Below are 20295 nucleotides of genomic sequence, written 5' to 3'. Positions count from 1 at the left end.
GCAGTATTCTTCGCAAGGGGTTGTCCGAACAAGCATAGTAAAGTCTGGAAGAGATGGGCACGATATCGGGGCATCGTATTATCCGTACGGGCGGGTGCAGCGACATTGGACCCAATAGAGAGACTGATTAGAGCCCCGGTGGCTTTCCCTTCGAGGCCCCATGACCTATGAGCTGCTGGAGGGGAACCAGAATATGGAACGAACACTGATGGGAAATGTTGCATATCCATGTTGGACTGTGGGTTGGTGTGCTGTGCGGGAGGGGGGGAGGGTTTGTGGGTCTGATGTTCTGCAGACCAGGGGGGGGCCGAACAGGGATGCCAATTCTCACTATTCTTATATCCGTATTGGTACCATGTATAGGGGTGGGTTCCCCCAGTGTCCTTAAAATGCCAATAAAGTTTGTTGTCAAAAAAAAAAAAATGCTGTTGAGCCTTTAGCTGTGGCAGTGGTCACGGCAGTGTAGAGGCGGGCGTAGTGCTTCGCAAACGCCTCGGTGATATCTTGCGGGTCGCTCAAGCTCTTGCCTGTCTCTGTGGAGAGCATGCAGACCTATCTGTCCACGCACTCCCATCTCTCAAGCCAGGCCAACAGTTTACCGGCCTTATCTCCAATTTCATAAATTCAATGTCTTGTCATGACTGCTTGACCCTAGCTGCCTCCATTGCCAGGTCTCTATATTTATATTTTTGGAGTGTTAGTGCGTGTACAGTTGTCTCTGTGCGGTCGCTCGTCAACCGAGTTTCGAAGTCAAATATGGCTTCCTTGAGTGTCTCCATCGTCGCTCCCTTTTCTTTTTTATGGCCCACCATAAGGTTGAGTTCCTGACCCCTTATCACTGTTTTATAGGCCTTCCACAAGACCAGTGTCAACTTCTCTAAAGTCTAGTTTTCCTTGAAGTAGGAATTTGTAGACTGCACCAGGCCAGTGTATATTTGTGGAACCTTCAGGCACCATGGGTGCAGAGATATGGTCCGACTAGTGCTCTGCGTCTCTACAGCATGACAGGCCCACAGAGGGGAGTGGTCTGAGATTCCCTGGGCCAGATGGCGCAGATCTCTGAAATTGGGAATGCGATAGTCCAGGGTGAGAACAAAGTCAATTCGTGAGTGACTATTATGTGCCAATGAATTAAATGTGTAGTGTTTTGCCTGCAGGTTTTGGGTGCGGCAGACATCCACAAACACGAGAGCCAGCAAAAAATCTGCCAATTTTGAGTGGCTGCGCAGATGATCCTTCGGGGGGGGAGGGGGTGACAATCTTCAAGATAACACAGTGTCATATTGAAGTCTCATCCTATCAGGAGCTTTCCCTCGGGCATATTTAGTAGGAATTTACTCAGGTCCGGCATGACTTTGCTATGCAATGCCAGTGGCATGTATACTGAGACAATATTTAATGTTTTTCCCTCCCACCAACCAGTAAGTAATGCAAACCTGCCCTGTTCATCTGCCCAGGCCTGTTCGACCATAAAGGGAAATTGTGTCCTTAAAAGAATTCCTACCACCTTGCTCGGGAGGTGAAACCAGAGTGTGCCACTAGCCTATAGCCCTACCTGTCTAGAGCTCTGCAGGAATTGCCAACTAAATGTGTTTCCTGTAAGAAGGCCACATCTAGTAGATGTCATTTAATGTATTGTAGTACCAACCCCTGTTCAATTTTTTCTCCCAGACCATTAATATTCCAAGAAAGCATCTGTTGCCTGGAGTTATTTGCCGTGTCCTTCATGTCCCAACGGCAAGGAGTGCGACTCCCCTCCCACTCCCGGAATAATGTGCATTCATAGGGTGATTGTGGAGACGCTATCTGATTGATACTTTGTGATGGTGCATCTACCTCACCGAGTGTATTAGTCTGAAAATATGGCTGCCAATCCAACCTATCCCTAACATTACCTACTGTGGAAACTAAATAACTATTCTTTCTAACTAAGGTGATCCCTACTCCCCTCCCTGCCTCCATGCATGGCGGGCTCAGAACTACCCGCCTCCCCAACTCTGCAGAGCGCCTGTCATCCCTACCCAATGTTAACACTGGAGATGGTGTCCCAGCCTCCGCCCCACCCCATCCCTCAGCAGAATAATAAGGCATGCATGGTACCAATAATAAGTAAGTTGTCCGAATTGCCATTGGAACCATAGTAAGTCCCATCATAGAGTACTGCCTCATATTGCCGAGCAATACAGTCAATCCTGGGCACCCCAGCTGCCCAAACGTTATCTTAGTGTGTGATAATGTCTCATGAGGGTGTTCAAGTAGTGCCATACTCCCACTGAATTACTCAGGTAGAGCTCAGGGAGCTGTTGTTGGGGTTGGTGCCTCATCAATTGGACCCCCCCCATTGGGGTGAGTGTTTCCCCTATTGGACTCGACGTTCCTCTGTGTTCTTCTCAGTCGCTTGTCCCCTTTCACTATTGAGTCAGAGACTCCCACTCGCCGCCATCCATCTAGCCACTCCCACGTCTCTTCCGGGCTTGAGAAGAACCAGACCTTTCCCTCTGCCTTCACTCCCAGCTTAGCTGGGAAGACCATTACGTATTTCATCTCTTTCTCTAAGGGTTTTTTTGACTTTCATGAAGCTTCACCTCTCTTTCTGGACTTTAATTGTGAAGTCTGGAAAGAAGTTGACTCTACTGGTTTCATAATGCATCAGGGGAGCACTGCGAGCCATTTGTAGTATAATGTCCCGATATCGAAAGTTGAAAAAGCGGGTGAGGATCGTTCTTGGGGGGTGCCCCTGGTTTGGTTCATATACCGGCACCCGGTGAGCCCATTCCACAGAGAAATATTTTGAGAGGCCATGGGGTTGGAGGTGTTTCAGTACAAGGTCCTCTACGAATAGATCTGCTGCTGGACCTTCTACTTGCTCAGCGTCCCCAATAATTCTCACATTATTAAACCTGGATCTCGCCTCATACTCGTCGAGCTTGGTCTCAAGTGTCATGTTGGTGTCATAGAGTTCACAGGCTTGATGTTTGAGTGTGTTGCTGTCGGCCCGTAGATTCGCAGTTGGCTCTTCCACTTCAGTTACTCTTGTGCTCATGTTTCTGTGATCTGCTCTGACGAGTAATATCTCTGTGGTTACTGAGTCTATTCATGTTTCAAGTGAGGCATGTACTCTATTTAGGGCTGTCATAATGTCTTGTAAGGTTAAGTCGTCCTTAGTAGAGGTTGCATGGGTGTTGGGCTGCATGGAATCCTGGGAGCATTCGACGACTTCTTGAGTCTTGTACCTGGCAAATGTATCTAGCTTGGTTTGATGGGAACTGCGTGCTCCCCTTTTGCCCATCGTTGTAGGTGATAGGAAGTGAGGCAGCGGGATAGTCTATTAGTTACTAGCACCCCACTAGGCTGCCTGTGAATATGGCGGTACTCCACGTGGCCTGTTGGGTTTCTCCCGGTGGGGCTGATTGGTCGATCACCCTCACTGGGGCTCCTGTATGTCCCTTCCTGTCAGACCACTCTGTAATTGTGCCAAGCCACCATGTCTGGAGGAGGGGGGGTGTGTGTTAGCTGCTTCTCACCCCTGATGCGTATTGATTGTTCAGTTCAAGCCTGGCACTAAAGCGCTGTGTGTTGGAGCATGTCCGCTGGGTCCCTCACCATGTCGAGAAGTCTCTCCCAGGCCAAGTTCCTGCTGCTTGATGGGAGCCTTGTGAATGTGTTGAGGGTGAGTGGCAGCACCGTCGACCCCCTGTGTGGGTTGTCACTCCCATCCCAAGGGCTCCTCCACCCCTGCTGATAACTCATGTGATGGATGTGTGTGGATGTGATCACTCTGGCTCTCTCCTGCGGGTGTTTTCTAGTACGGAGTTCATCATGAGGAGTCCAAGGAGCTGCTCAGTTATGTCGGAGGGCCGCCCTCACAGACCTGGATCCGGCCGGCTCCCACACTGTCTGGCGGCCTGTGGCTCTTTCCGTGGCTCTATCCTGACCACACTAACCTCCCAGGGAGTATACCCGCAGATACACCGCAGATGTCTCCCACTTGCCTCCACTGCTGCCCCCACCGATACCACTGCTCTCCATCGTGTTCTTCACCGCAGCCGCAGGACTTGATCCACTCCTCTAAAGTAGTCGGGCCCGCAGCTGGCCACCAGAGACCTGACTCGATTGTCCGCTGCTTGCTCGATGTACCTATCTCAACTCCACCTCACAAGGGAGGGCATGGGCTTACCCACTCCACTGACTTTAGTGCACTTGGCGCTGGGGTTCACGTCACTCCAGCTCTCGGCCTCAAAGGGAGTGCAAGAAATGGCCCAATTAGCATGCGGTATTCACAGACCGCAATGCAGGCTGGTAGAAGAAAACATCTTCTTCCCAAATGCATCTAGTCTATTGGATTCCCTATCCAGAGGAGCAGAAAGGAATGTGCCATGGGACATTAAAGCCTGAACCAATACGCTCTTGTGGGCTGTTGGCTGAGGAACCTTGGATCGCTCGGTGCAGGGCGATGGTGGCGTGCAATTGTCCTGTTCATAGGAGCCCCTGTGCTAGGCTTGGACCATGTGCCTTGGACATCTGTCAATGCTTTATTAAAGGGCAAGAGATTAGTTGTGACCTGCAATGAGGGCAGTTCGAGGCCAAGGACCTCTGCTACCCTCCTCACCACCATGGCATAAGATGCCCCCTACACCATAGCCACACTAAGTGGAGAATCATACCAGTATCTGGAGATGTGTCCAGTCCACTGGCTTTTCCGTGATGTTCATAGCAGTCCAATTGTTCCACAGGAATGTCTAGCTGCTGTTCTGAAGGGTCCATGGACCTCTCCCAATCCTCACCCATGCCTGAAACCTCCTCAAAATGTACAGGCAACAACGTAGAACCTCTTGGCTCAGTCGGCGCTGGAGTTGACGTCGACCAATGTTGATCTGACTCCGAGTCGTCGAGTAGCAGAATGGGGCTGGTGCCGCCGGAGGCATAAACTTCGGGACCGATGTAGGAAAAGATCACTTTCGCATGACTGGCGTCAACCTGGATCCAGAATCGGATCTATGAGACCCTGCTGGAGCCGTCGGCGTAGAACATGGAGGGGCCTCCTCCAACTCCGTGGGGCCTGAAGGTTCACCAGAGGGATCAGCCCCCTCAAATAGGCGGGGCAAGGCCTCATAGAATTCCTTAATTTGAGCGGGGGTCGCTCCGGCTCCCAGAAATGAGGGGAGGCGCAGAGTCAAACCTGGCTTCGGCTCAGCAGAACCGTGCCTACAGCATTGATGTTCCTTACCTGTCTAATCGACGTATGACAGTCCGTTTGGACTTCTTTTTATGCCTTTTGCCTTAGTGTCCGGAGGACCTTGAGTGTGAAGAATAGGACTTGGCTCCTACAGAGGTCCTGCAACCTTCTTTTCCTCAAACAGGTCCGGGATCACCGAGGAGTCACGCTGGAGGATGCAGACTGCCAGACTGCAAAAAGCTTCAAAGATTGCTCCCGCATGGCTTTCAGCACCATGGCCCAGCAATCCGAGCACAACTTCATGTAGTGATCGCACTTGTGGCACCACAAGCAGATGAGGTGGGGGGTCGGTTACCGACATGACGCAATGACAGGCGTCACACGGCTTGAACCCTGTACGTCTAGATGACATCTTGACACACAAGAATAATTGTTTTGTTGACAAAATGTCAAAAAAAGCCAGTCAAAAAGAGACAGAGGGGTAGCTCTTATCCGGATCAGCACTTAACTGGCATGGAAATAATTAATTGACATCCGAGCGCCTGGGTGGCACCTATATAGGTGATCATGACATCATAACCAATGCTAAAGATGCCAACGATGTCACGCAAAGCCAAACGGACCTACACAACGGCGCACAGGGGTACTGCTCACGCAAAAGTTTCCGGACCCAGCCTGACACCTGGGAAATTCAAAGATAGGAAATCTGCAGCTATAAGTCTCTATCAGATTGCTCTTTTTCCTGGAAGAATGTCCTCAGTCCAGAGCATATGGTGTTAGAGGCCCAGTACTTATACTCATTTTAGCCTTTGAAGTAGGGAGACTTCAAAGAAAGGCCTTTGTAGTGCACAAGACCCTGCTCTTCCTGGCCCTGGTTCCAAACACACTACAGGGGGCGTATGCAGCACTTTGTGTGGGGACAAGCACAGCCCTATTCAGGTACAAGTATCAGCTCCTCCCTCTCACCCTAGCTCAGGAAGACCCATTAGCCTGGTGATAGGCTATCAGGATATGAAGGGCACAACTCAGCTCCCTTTGTCTAGAGGGAATGCACAAAGCCCATCTGTCATCCTACCCAGACTAGCATTCTAGGGACAGGCAGAGGCATAGAATGGTTAAAGTAAGAAAATGCCTACTGTCTAAAAGTGGCATTTTCAAACCTGCAATTTAAAAGCCAACTTCAAAAAAGATGTGTTTTTTAATTGCGAGCCCAGAGACACCAAACTTACCTACATCTTTTCCCAATTGAAAGTTACACTTGTAAAGGGCAGCTCCAATGCTAACCTTTGTGAGAGATCAGCCTTGCTGTAGTAAGGAACAAGTGACTTACCTTTGGTAACGTATTATCTGGTAGAGACACAGTCTAGCCACAGATTCCTTTCCAGATTTCTAGATCCAGTCTGACACCTGGGGAGAATTCAAAGTTATAATCTGCAGCTAGATGTCTCTATCAGATAAATGTATTTAGCAGTTTTTCACTAGCAGGACATGTACAACTCAATATCACCTATCCTACATTTTAAATACATTGCACCATGCCCATGGGCTACCTAGGGCCTACCTTAGGGGTGACTTATTTGTAATAAAAGGGAATGTTTGGGCCTGGCAAGTACATGAACTTGCCAGGTCGACATGGGCGTTCAAAACTGCACACACTTAGGCGGCTTAGGCGCCAACGAGGATGGTCGCCTGTTAGCGGAGCTCCATGGTGGCTCGGGAGGGTCGTGGACTTGCCGGCGGCGCCTGCACCGCATTCCGTCGGCAGTTGAGGACAGTGGTGCCAGGCAGTCTTGCGGAGCTAGGAATGGCTGTAATTTCTAACAAAGATGTCGGTATTTGATGTTGCGGCGGGCGCTCTTCATTATTTGAAATCGCGCCCGCCATTTTGTTCAACTGCTGCTCCAATTTTTTCCTGTCACACGGAGCGGCATTTATTGGTTTATTGAACACCTCCTCACACCCAGATGGAGCAAAATTACCAGCAATTAATATCATTCATAAGCAATAGTAACAGCTACTATGTAATTACTGTTACCATCAGATGGGGGCACTTGAACAGTGGATTTTATTGAGAGCCAGCACCTGACACCTGCACACACAAAGTAACCCAAGAAGAAGGCAGAGGCTCTGATGCTGTAGAGCCACAAGTCAGGAAACAAATCCTTCACAAAGTGGTAACTAGGTAAGGAGAACTCATGGCACTCCATTGATCTCGTGGATGGGGAGTTAACTCAAGGTCCTTCACGGTTCTTGGTGTCACAATCTGTATCCTTGGAATATGTAGTGTGCCACATAATAGAAGAACTGTCACTCATCCACCATCACATTGGTTCTGCACTACCAGCAGTACTGCAGCCAATATGCAGGGCATTTCAACAAACTGTTAAGACAACAGCTAGAAAGAACGTAGTTGCTGTGTTGCCTTTGTGTTCATGTGCTTTGGATTGTTTCTCTTTTTCCCTGGATTCTCTACCTGTGGTCAACTTTACTTTTTATGGGGAGAACGAAGTCTGTGCAGCGCACGTCTATTGCTACTCCTTCGCCAGTGCCGTTAGAGGATTATAACCACTTTAATACCCTCCTATCAGGCATGGAGGACTCTGACTGCAATTCTATTCCTCCCTCTATAGGAACTATGCTACCAGCATCAACTATTCCTATTGCAACTACCAAACCTTCATCTAAAATGAATACTCCCTCTTCACTTGTGGCTGGCAAACGTGTTATAAAAGATCCTCCTTTACCAGCCATTTCTCCTCCACCTAACTCTATGGACTTACTCCTTGAGAAGATCCGAGCTCTTAGACCTTATATGGAAGAAACTAATAAACATCTTCACAATATAGAGGATAACTGGGTGTGCATGGAAAATAAAATGACGCAAATGGAACAACGTATGGATTTCTTCCAAGCAGTGGCGATCAAGTTTCCTCATTATGCAATTCGAAATTGCACATCTGAAGTAACAAATGGAAAATCTTGAAAATCGTAACAGACATAACAACTTGCATATTTATGGTTTGGCAGAAGGGTTGGAGGGTCCAGACCCTATTACATTTTTCAAGTCTTGTCTTCCAAATATTTTTGATTTACCGGCCTCTCCAATTCTGAACATTCAAAGAGCCCATCGTCTGTGTCGCAAACCATGTACCATGTCTTCACCTTCCAAGCCTAGAGGGGTTATCATCTACTTTTTGGAATATACTGACCTACTGAAAGATATTCCAGCAGCCAAACTTAAAGGAAGAGTCTCTTGGCAGGGTTCCACTCTTTTCTTCTCCTAAGATTATGCTAAGGAAACAGCAGATAGGAGGAAGACGTGTTTGGACATGAGACCAGCTCTTCGCAACCTGAATGCTCGTTTTGGTCTGTTCCATCCTTGTATGTTTAAAGTGACTTATAAAAACAAGACTACTACTTTTGAGGATGCTATGATGTTACAACAGTTTTTGGTCACTTGCAGGGAAAAACAAATAGACATAGCCAGGCTTTCAAACATCTAAATTCTATTGTTATTTTTGATAGTGTTGATTAATACTTATTGGTTTGTTATAAGCATTTACTGTAACTATGGCAGTTCACTGTTACTCATTTATCTTTCCTCTAATTAGGTGCGGTCTTCGTATTCGATAGCTTTAAATCTTGTCGCTGGTGTGCTCCTCCCTGGGTTTCCCTGATCGGCTGTATCGTCTTACATATGTGGTGTCGCCACCCCCATTCCATCCCTGTCTTTTCTGGTATGTCAACATTTTTCTAATTTCTATGGTCCTTCTTTTTCATGTTCTTTGTTTTATCTTTGCTTTCTTCCATTTCTCTTTTCTTTCTTTCATTAACAAATTGTATTTATTTATTATTCTATCAGTATAGTCTTGTTTGAATTTTTTACGTTTTTTCTCTTTATGCACATTCTTATACTTGCTCTTCTTTTTCTTTATTAATCTTCTCCATGTGTCATTTTTTATACACCATTCAATTTTGTTGGTTTATTGCAAATATCCTTTCGATAGTTTATATTGCATTTTCAATTCTGATGTGTATCAACCACTATTGCTGTTTTATCTCACTGATATATTTTGTGTTTAAGACTTATTTCATGGAATGTTAAGGGTTTGGGCCCGCCTATAAAACGCCAGAGAGTTTTAACACATCTTTCTCATTTAAAATGAGATATCACTTTGCTGCAGGAAATTCATTTCTAGAAAAAGAAATTTCTAAACTTAAATGGCAATGGGTTGGTCATGTTTTTGCTTCCCCTGGCAATGGAAAGCGTAATGGTGTTGCCATCCTGTGTCATAAACGGTTCAATGTTCAAGTGATTACTCAAGATACTGATACAAGGGGTAGATAGGTATCTACCTCTTTACTAATCAATAAACTACCCTAAACAATTTTTAACCTTTATGCACCCACTTCCCCAGACAACACCTTTTGATCTGACATCCTATCAACTTTGATGTCTTACAAAGATGATTATTTGGTAGTTGGTGGAGATTGCAACATTGTCTTTGATCCCATCATTGACTGTAACTCTAAATCGAAATTTATTCCTTCCCGTATGCACTCTCAATTTACATCTGCTATCGAACAGAGATCACAGATCCTTAGTAGATGCTTGGAGATTATGTAACCCTACACTTTTAGAATACACGTTTTTCTCCCGTGTACATCTTTCCCAATCTTGCCTAGATTATCTGTTCCTCTCCAAATCTCTTTCGCAGTACATCATTAACACTAGTATAGGATCCATATTAATTTCAGATCATGCACCAGTCACCCTGGATCTGGATCTTTTGCCACTGTCTCAAGGGATCAGAAGATGGCGATTTAATAACTCCCTATTATTGGATCACACTTTCACTCAAAACTTTGAATCTTTTGTTAATTCTTTCTTGAAAATGAGAATCTGTCAATTTCCCTTCAAATTATTTAGGACACTTTTAAAGCTGCCTCTAGAGATTTCATCATATCTTTTGTATCTCGTAAAAGGAAAGCGTCTCTTAATCAATTGAAATCGCTTACAGCTTGTATCAAGCAACTAGAAAAAAAATATTTGCAAGGTAACTCTAAAACTTGTTTAGGAGCGCTTGTTAAATACAAATTGACCTTTAATAAGTTATCCACTGAAAAAGTGAATTCATTTTTAATTAGATACTATGCTAAGTACTACAGTGGTCAAAATAAAGCTGGGAAACTGCCAGCAAATTATCTTAAAGTTAAAAAAGATCGCACTAAGAATGAGCCTATCCTCAATTCTTCTAATAATATGGTTTATAAGAATGAAGAAATTTTAAAAGAATTTACTCAATTTTTTCAGAATCTTCACACCCCGTAAACTACCATATGTCAAAGAGATATTCCTAATTTTTTATCTTCAATTACTCCTCCCTCTCACTCTGATATAGATTTGACATCATTAGATGATGATATTCAAATTCAAGACATCTAAAATTCTATACGCACTATTAAACACGGTAAAGCCCCAGGCCCTGATGGCTTTACTATAGAATTTTATTTGCATTTCTCCAAACTCTTTCTTTCCAAATTACATCAACTATTTCTCCTCACTATTCTAGTGGTTCATTTCAAAATGCTTTCATATGTCTTATTCCTAAAGGAAATAAAGAGCATATATTATGTAAAAACTATAGGCCCATTTCCTAAATTAAAGTATGTTATAAAATATTTGCCAAAATTCTAGCTCTTCCTTTAGAACCCTTACTGCCCCATTTGATTGGTCATGAGCAATGCGGGTTTGTAAAAGGTAGACATAGTTCCGATAACACTCGCTTATTCTTTAATGTACTTAGCAAATCTACTTTTTGTAAATATCCCATTGCCGCTATCTCTTTAGATGCAGAAAAGGCTTTGGACCGAGTTTACTGGCCTTTTATTTTTTCCACTTAGTCTTGGTTTGGTTTTGGATCTACATTTATTAAATATGTATCTTTGCTACATTCCTCTCCTACATTTGCTATTTTAGTTAATGGTCTTCTCCCTTCTTCTTTTTCCCTCTATCGAGGAGTTCGACAAGGTTGCCCTCTCTCTCCTCTTCTTTTTCTCCTCGCTCTTGAACCCCTTTTGATTAAGATTCGTTCAAACTCCCAAATAAAAATTTTCACTATGGTAATAATCAGCTAAAAATTTTCGCCGATGACATTTTATTATTTATATCTCATCCACAACCTTCGTTACCAGCCTTCTTATCAGAAGTGGAACTTTTTGCATCAGTCTCGAGCTATAGGTTAAATCCAGACAAATGTGAAATTCTTCCATTAAACAAATTATGCTTTCATGCTGATTTCATCTCTTCTAAATTCCATTGGAATTCAGCGGAAATTAAATATCTTGGTTTATAGTTTACTTCATCTATTAAAGAAACTGTTTCACTCAACTTTAAGGAATTACATACGACTCTTAATTCACTTACTTCCCGTTGGAATCCCCTATTTTTGTCTCGGTGGGGTCGCCTGGACACTATAAAGATTATGCTGGCACTCATAATACACTTTTATGTCTCTAATATTCCGGTAAATATTTCTAATTCTGAATATAAACAACTTTACTCAATCCTATCTAAATTTCTCTGGAATAATAACAAAGCTTGTATGTCTATTCATAAACTCAAAAAACACAAAAACCTAGGGGCAGTAAATTTCCTGAACGTCTTTGCCTATCATACAGCTTTTTTCCCTTAGACAATCTTCCTTGTTGCTACAGGAAGACAATACATTTAGCCTACCCTTATGAACAAAGATTGAAAAGTTCTTTTTTCATCCATTTCCTTTTAAAGAATGTATAACTCTATCCCATAGACCCAATCTTTATTTCTTTTTATCTTTAATAACACTTTTGGCACTCTTCTCTTTGGTACAATAAACTTCTTAAGATTAACAACAAGTGTATCTTCTGGAAAACTTGCCATGCTAAAGGTCTTCGTGTAGTCTATAAACTTTTACATGAAAATAAATGTATTTCTTTCTGATCGGCTCAAGCATGTGTTGCTTTACCTAACTCTTATCAATCTCATTATACTCCTTTAATTTCTCTAATTCAATCAACCTACGATCAACTTGTGTCGGTCCCTACTTCTACATCTCCCAACCTTAAGATTCGTTTTCTTCTAGCTTGCTCTCCATCTGCGTCTCAACTCTATAAACAGATCACATCTCCTCCAGATAGTCGACCCAAAACAGACGTTGAGCTCTCATGTGAGTCCGTCTTTCAGACCTCCTTTTCTATTCCTGTTTTGAATAAAATCTGGGCTAAAATAACGAAAACCTATAGAGCAGCTAACACTACTCAATCTTTGTTTTTCATTTATAATAGGCTCATGTACACTCCTCTCTCCTTACACAAAATAAACTCTACTATCTCCTCTTCCTGTTGGACATGCAATGCCACTTCAGCAGACTTGAAACACATGCTTTTGGAGTGTTCTCATGCCTATAACTTTTGGTTACAGGTTTGGCAACAAATTAATATTTTCCACACACAAATATCCCTTTTCATATTATTAATTTATTCCTTGGCAGTGTTTCTGAAGACTGGACTACACAGTCTAATAATTTTTACATAATTGATTTAATTCTAGCAGTTGCTTTTCAGCAGATTACTAAGGCATGGAAGGTTGCCACTAAAGTATCCTTTCAGGCCGGGTGGTATGGTGTCTGCTACAATCACAGACTTGACAGAGCATTTGTTACTCCAATATCCCTCATAATCAAGAGTGATTTTTTATGGCCACCCATTGCTAACTTTTTAGACATTCTGTAAGCAAAACAGTTCTTCATACTCCCCGGAATGAGGAAATCCCTAAACCCCCATGAATTGTATTCTGTATTGATTTTTTGTGATATTTAACAATGAACTCTCCATTTCCTCTTACTCTCTGTTATTTGAGTATAGCTATATAGCGGTTAGATTCGTATACAATGAATATGATCTCATTTTTACTCTCCATCTTTCTTTATATTTTTTATATACCAACCTAATATTCCTTATATATGGACTTTTTCATGTATGTATTGCATTGTGTTATTTCTATTATAAATAAAATCCTTTCTTAAACTAAAAAAATAAAAAAATGCACATAGGCTCTGCAGTGGCAGTCCATAGACAGGGCTTATCATGTGAGTGGTACAATCAGTGCTGCAGGTCCACTAGTAGCATTTGATATACAGGCCCTGGGCACATGTAGTGCACTGTACTAGGGACTTATTAGTAAATCAAATATGCCATACACGAAGAAACCAAATGCCTTTGCATTTTAGACACAGAGCACATGCACTTTAGCACTGGTTAGGAGTGAAAAAGTGCCCAGACTCCTAAAACCAGCAAAAACTAAGTTAAGCGCACTGTCAAAATAGGAGGTCAGAAGGCAAAAAAACAGGGCAAATCATGAGCAAAGATGCTAGGTCTAACATCTATGGAGAGGGAGCGCTCCATCGGGCTTGGCATTCTGCTCAGAGTTCTCTATGCTCTGTGTTCTTTTCTGGAGGGTTATTCCTTGAATGTGCTGTGCATCTTTTGTTATGGTGTGAGCCTTGTCACGCACTCAATGTGTTATGAATATTTTGTTCATGTTTGAATGTGGATTTCAAGGCTGGTGCTGCCTTTGTTGTTGGTTAGAGCAGCAGCCTATGAGGAGGGTTCGCGTACCGTGGAATCCAATTATATTGCTACTTGTTGCTGCAATAAACATGCAGTAAAAAATCTACCTGGATTTCGTGTGGAATTCCTCTTGCAAAAATGTGTCATTCATTTTCATTGTTTCAATATGTTAAAAAAGGCCACAGAGAAGAAATGCACTGTAAATAACAAAGAATGCTCTGCAGTCTTGTCTTCTACTTGAAATGAATTATTGCCTAGTTCACCAGTGGGATTAGAGACACAAAATGAAAGTTTTATATAACAGAAGTGAGTCTTCTAAACATTTTATATAGTAACTTGTGCTTTTCTAAAATTGGTATATTAATAATTAAGTACTGTTTAAGAACTTTGAATTGCTTACCTTTGCGTCAGTATTATCTTCAAATTGTTGCCTGACAAAGGTATCAAAGGCATCCCAGACATTTTCAGTCAAATTACCGCCGATGGACCATAAATAACAAAATACAAATGTTTGACACACAATGCTGTTTAGCCGTAACTGCTCCTGTTCAAATGACCAAACAGACAGGGATTACAAATGTGAGCAACTAAACAACTACTGTAGTTTCAGTAGCGGATGTATACCATAGTCATTAGCAAACAACGAAATAATCATGTCATTTCACATACCACCCTACCGTCTAAGGCACAAACAGAAAGTGTAGGTGACAAGGGGAGATGTTCTAGCGACAGGATGATGGAACATGCTGGTCAAATTTTTCTTTAACGGGACAGCGCTATTTTTTCCAGCTATTTTGTTTCCATATTCATGGGGGTATGAAAGAAAATTGGACATCTCACATTTGCAGCACAAAAGCAAAGAGTTTCCAAATACAGCAGTCTCATAACATCGAATGATATAGCTCATGCTCATATGAAGCAAATTAAAACAAACTCAATAGTTATAGAATATTTGATAGAAATGTTAAAAAGAAGTCCTGAAAGGTCAAATGCAGAGCTTATATAGGAAGTTACCACATAGGATACAATGCAGGGCAATCAGGGAAAGGATTCTTTATTTGCTACGTGCACCAGTCAGTCAGTCAAAATTCTTTATTTCACAATGTTTCCAATGCATATACAGTGCACAAGACAAGAACAGCGGTAATAGAAAATTTAAATATAATATGTGATACCTCATAAAAACAAAATTCAAATCCATATTTAAAATCCTAAATTAAAACAAATAAACAGTCATCATAAAAACGTAAAGTGCATTGTGCCATCAAAATAGTCAATAGTCCCCTTATTTCTGACCTTCACTCTGTCATTCTTTCATTGCCCTACTGCTATTGCGAGAAGACCAGAGAAACAAGGCCGTAGCATGACGCACAAAGGGATTAATCAATTGTTTAAAAAAATTTGACCAGGGCGACATTGTTTACAAAATGGAATTTACGCAAAAGGGAGAATAAACATTTTCCTTTGTAGATCGTAAAACCTGCAAAAAAACAATAAATGCAAATCTGACTGGGCTGACCTTTCATCACAGAAAAACTGGCAAATCGTTTAGTAAATATATACTTTGGAAAACTCATCATCAAAGGAATGAGATTCATACCGAACCTAACTATAATAAAACTATGGATGGTGGGGGAGACTTTTTCCGCCCCCACCGTAATGGTAAACGGGACCGACCGCCAGAGGTGCGGCGGTCCCACTATGGCAATTAGGATGCGCCTGCCACCATGGCGGTCGCATCCTGCATTTTTTACATTGCGGCGGGGGGTGCGGTCAGCAGCACCTGCCGCAATGCAAAAAATGCATGCTGTGCATTGGCATGCACAACGTGACAGGCACCACGCGGTGCCTGCCACCTTGTGCATACCAATGTAGGGGGGTACCATAGGTACCCCCAAGTGCAGCCCCCCACCCCCTCTGGGGGCCCGAAATGGGCCCCCAATGTTTTCACTGAATGCCTTTCCATGGCGAAGTCTCCGCCATGGAAAGGCATCCAACTGCAGTCATCATAATATGAATGGCACCGCCACCATATTGTGTCTCTTTTCCTCCCGGCCGACAATCTGACTGGCGGAAAAGTGGCAGACGGTCTTTCCGTCTGCCGCGGTGCCCCTCGCCATACTAATATGGCGGGGGTGAACCAGGGACATTTGGCGGGCGGTTGCCACCACCGCGCCGGCAGTGCTACCGCTGGCCCGGCAGTGGCGATCCGACCGATATCATAATGGGCCCCTTAGTTGGGGATTTGACTCAAATACTAAGTATGAATTGCCAACCTGAATGGAGAGGGGGCACATAAGGTACAGCTTTACTGAGGGTTTTTGATGACTTGATCCTCCACTCTCTCCTGCAGTCTTCTCTAAAAAGATTTGTTTGATTCTTGCTTTAGACACAGTCATACAGCTAGATGCATTAACATATAGATCTCCCAAACCCAAAATTCCCAGCGTAGATTTCACATATTGCAGCCAAGCGATCGTATGTACATTGTCTAGGGCTAAACAGTCTCTAATAATATTTTTGGTCAAGTTAACAGTGTCTATCTTCCAAATCGAGCACCATAACAAAATAGGTGCTAGCCTTGCGATGTCAGAAAGATATGGGGCCTCAAGTTCAATATGGCAATCCTAATTTGTACAGTTATGTGGGGGACTAGTAATGTTTTATAAAAACCATCCTCTATTTTATTGTAAATGGTCAATTGCCGCCATCCCTCACACCCCATTCCATATGTCACGGTATAGATAGTTTTTACAGGATACACCTTTTTTATTACCTCAATAGGCTAAGACTCCAGCTTCTTAATAAAGCTAAAATTGGTCCTTACACTTTTTTTCCATAACTAGAGCTCTGTTGTCAACCATGGTTGTTTTCTATCAAACAAAACCCCCAGTTAAGAAAAGGTGTCCACCACTGCCAGCCTAACTGACTCTATATGGAACTCAGGAAGTCTGTTGGGACGTGCTCCTGCCACTAATTCGAAGGATTACGCTTCATTATCACGAAGGTACAGACTGATTGTAAACTTTGAGTAGGCCTCTATCAGTTTTTGTAGTGCCACCCCAGTTGTTGCAATTAGTACTACATCATCTGCATAAAGGAGTACAGGGAGGGGCATTGCATTGAAAAAGGGTACATCTTTGTAGATCTAGTCAGGGCTGCCTGCACCCCATTCGTATAGATTGAAAATAAAAAGGGGGCAATAACGCAGACCAGTCTTATGCCCTGTTTTATCAAGAAATGCCTGTTAACTTCCCAACCCTACCATAATGGGCACAGATAGTAGCTTGGACATACATCTGACAAATAAAATTGATTATGGCTGCCTCGATGCCCATCTCTTCCATAATAATGCATAGCTTGGAGAGGGTAACACAATCAAAAGAAGCCAACATATCCATAATGGCCATATAGATCAACTTGGGTTCACCATCGTATATTTAGCTATGGTCTAACTCAAGTTGAGGAATTGGTGGGAGGGGCGCTAGAGGGCGCTGAGCAAGATGGCCGCAACTCTGTGAGGCTCCTGCTGCTCAGGACACGAATCACCAGGCATCCTCCCCTGTTCCTGATCCACACGCCGATGAATGCACATATGAGGTGGACATAACCCTTGCCCACCTTTCATAGCCAATATTGAGCAGAGATCTGCCGGGAAACACCCGGAATTGGCCTCTAACAAGATTGCGCCGGATTACAACAAAATGGCGGCCGCGGGCCTCGCAGTCATCTCCAGATAAAAACTGCCCCGCTGGTGCCTGCAAACCGTCGCTACTTACTGATTCTGAGGAGATGCTCCACGCTTTTCACCTTGCTCTTGCGCCGCTGGCTGATTAAAGTCTCTGTGGAGGGGTCCGCGATGGCTTTCTGCCACTACCCTGCAGAGCCGCACCGGAGCGGGCTGCGGTGCCTTCCCGCCTCGTGAGGTCTGAAGAGCTGCTCTGAAGCGAGAGAGCTGGGGACTGTGAGAGTGCTGCTCTTGTCTCCGAGGGCGACGCTCCCTCCTACTGCTGCTGTGGCTGCGACTGGACCCCGTGGGAGCCGCGGTGGTGGGGGGCGCCGGCTCACTGTGCCACCCGGCCTGTGGGAGGTGCGACAGGCCTCCGCTGCCTTCTGTCGGGATTGAGCTGGTGAGTCTGCTGCGGTGACCAGATACCCCCGATTGCTGCCCAGAACTTACTGCGGCCACCCGCGGGTGCCTTCCGGCCCCCCCGCGCGAGCGCCTGCCGGCCCCCCCACGCGAGCTGCTCGTGTGGGGTTGCTGCTTGCGGGCGCAGCTCCCAGCGGGTATCGGCTGCATCTTCCCGGCCCTGGGTGCTGCCGGCAGCGGACCTGCCTTACCTGTGCCAGTGGCAGGCTGCAGAATTTGACATTGGTGAGAGCACTTGAAGGAAGGCCCCATGACTAGTGGCCCGGCCCATTGACCCCGCATATTATCCTCATTTACCCGCTCCACCTGGCCTCCCTGTGCTACCGCGGGCCCGGCTGGATGCTGTGGGGTTCGCGGTGTGGGGTTGGGGGCCGCTGGTCGGAGGGGCTCGCTGCATTGAAGGGAGAGTGCTCCACAGTCGCCGCCCACTATCTCTGTTGCCTTGGTGGGTCCACGACGATGGCTGGTTGTTCCCCATTACCGCCCTGCGCTCTGCCTCTGATATCCACGGATGTAACGGGCCGGCTGGTTCCCTCCCATACTGCGCTTCTCCTGGTATACGCACCCCGCTGCTGCCTACACCTGCACCCTGTCGGATTGAACCGTGGTCTGGCACGGGTCCGCTGCCCCTCTAGCCACTGCCGGATGCTGATCCTACATACCATTGGGGGGGACAGCCCTGCTGGCCAGCTCTTGTCCTGCAATCCTTTAGCGACAACAATCGCTCGGATTGCCGCAGCTCACCGGGATAGCTTTCTCCACTGGGTGCCCACTCCTCGATGACTGTTGCTTAATGTAACCGCTGTGAGACTGGCCTAAGAGGTGAGGCGGCCTGTTTCGCACCACAGGATAGATTCTTTAGCACAGATTGCCCCCCACACTCTGGGTTCACTCAACATTGTTGAAACACAAGCAGAAGCTGTGCAGAATTTTTGTCAGTCTTTACCCCCTACTTGCGGGGCCTGTGACTCCCCTTTCACTAACCAATACTAACCCTCCCGTCTTCTGGCGCAGCTCGCACCCAGTCATGGGCCGCACAGACCCTAAGCAACCCAAGCTGAATTTTGATGCCCGAAAATCCTCGCGGTCCCAAACAGACGTGGAGAGGGAACAGCGCACCACCTCTGACCAGCCCACGTCCGCTGACGATTTGAAGACCCTCCTTCTCGCTATACAATCTAGCCTCGCCTCGATTGAAGCGAAAATGGACAATATGAATGCGCGCATTGACACCCTTACGCATTAAAGTGATCAACATGATGAGCGCCTTAAAGAGACCGAACAGCGCAAAGCAGACCTAGATGATGCCTCCGCCACCATCATCGCGAAAACATCAGACATGGAAAAAGTCCTGAAACTAATAGCAGCCAAAAATGAGGACTTAGAATCAAGCTCCAGGCGCAACAATTTAGAAATTCTTGGCGTCCCTGAATCCGCCACCACCGGGAGGATGGAAGAATATGTGGAGCGTATGTTGGTGGCCGCATTCGGAAGGGAAGCATTCTCCTCCATGTTCATCGTGGAAAGAGCGCACCGCTCGCTGGCCCCCCGTCCAATAACCGGTGCGCCCCCCCGGTCCCATCATTGCACGGCTTCTCAACTATCGGGACCGAGACACTGCTCTCCGACTTGCTAGGGAGAACAAAAAAGTTATTTTTGATGGTACCGAAGACTCCATATATCTAGACTTCACAATGGCTGTGCAAGAGGGGCGCAGGAAATTCCTCACTGTGAAGAAAAAGCTCCAACAACTGAATATTGACTATGCCATGCTCTTACCGGCGCGCCTCAAGATCAACCATCTAGGGAAGCAGCATTTCTTCACCAACCCTCAACATGTTTATGACTCCCTAAAAACTCTTCCTAAGCCGGCGAGCGACCGCTCTTCCCCCTCCAGGTGCTCGCATGCGGACAGGAGTGCCTCGGATGTAGAATGACACCAACAGCCGGCTCCGCGCCAATAGTATCCCTTTCCACGAGGACACTCTTCATGATGGCGGGCCTCATCTCCCCTGACAACTGCTTCTTGGTATTGGACAAACTGCACCTCTGAAGACGAATCGCGCTATGCGAACTGGACTGGAACAGATCTCTTCACATACCTCCCAAGCACCCTTGCTGATGCACGGGGTTTCTGGTTGCCCTCTATCTGCCACCCACTCAGGAGAGCCCTAAGAAATCTTGGTTTGAAATGTTTCATTTGCTGATCCCACTATCCCCCGTTGGGGCTGACGGAAAAGGGGAATTTATGGGAGGGGGTTGGGTAACTCACGGCAGGATTGGGCTGCTGTTGTGGGAGGGGGGAGGACATTGGGAATGTTTTTTACCATTGTATATTGCACCTATTAACACACATATG

General features: G+C 45.2%; 1 protein-coding gene across 2 annotated transcripts in view; it reads right to left on the bottom strand.

Moving 5' to 3' along the window:
• DNAH6 (dynein axonemal heavy chain 6) overlaps window positions 1-20295 on the bottom strand; it is a 2458578-nt gene that overhangs the window by 1267727 nt on the left and 1170556 nt on the right. For both annotated transcript variants that reach the window (XM_085636629.1, XM_085636630.1), the window contains one exon: window positions 14187-14330. In XM_085636629.1, the coding sequence (XP_085492755.1) occupies window positions 14187-14330 (144 nt within the window). The remainder of the gene's footprint in view (window positions 1-14186; window positions 14331-20295) is intronic.

This window comes from Triturus cristatus, chromosome 2_1 (genome assembly GCF_964204655.1).
Source record: "Triturus cristatus chromosome 2_1, aTriCri1.1, whole genome shotgun sequence".
NCBI classification, from domain to species: Eukaryota; Metazoa; Chordata; class Amphibia; order Caudata; family Salamandridae; genus Triturus; species Triturus cristatus.
This window is presented reverse-complemented; position numbering and strand designations above follow the sequence as displayed.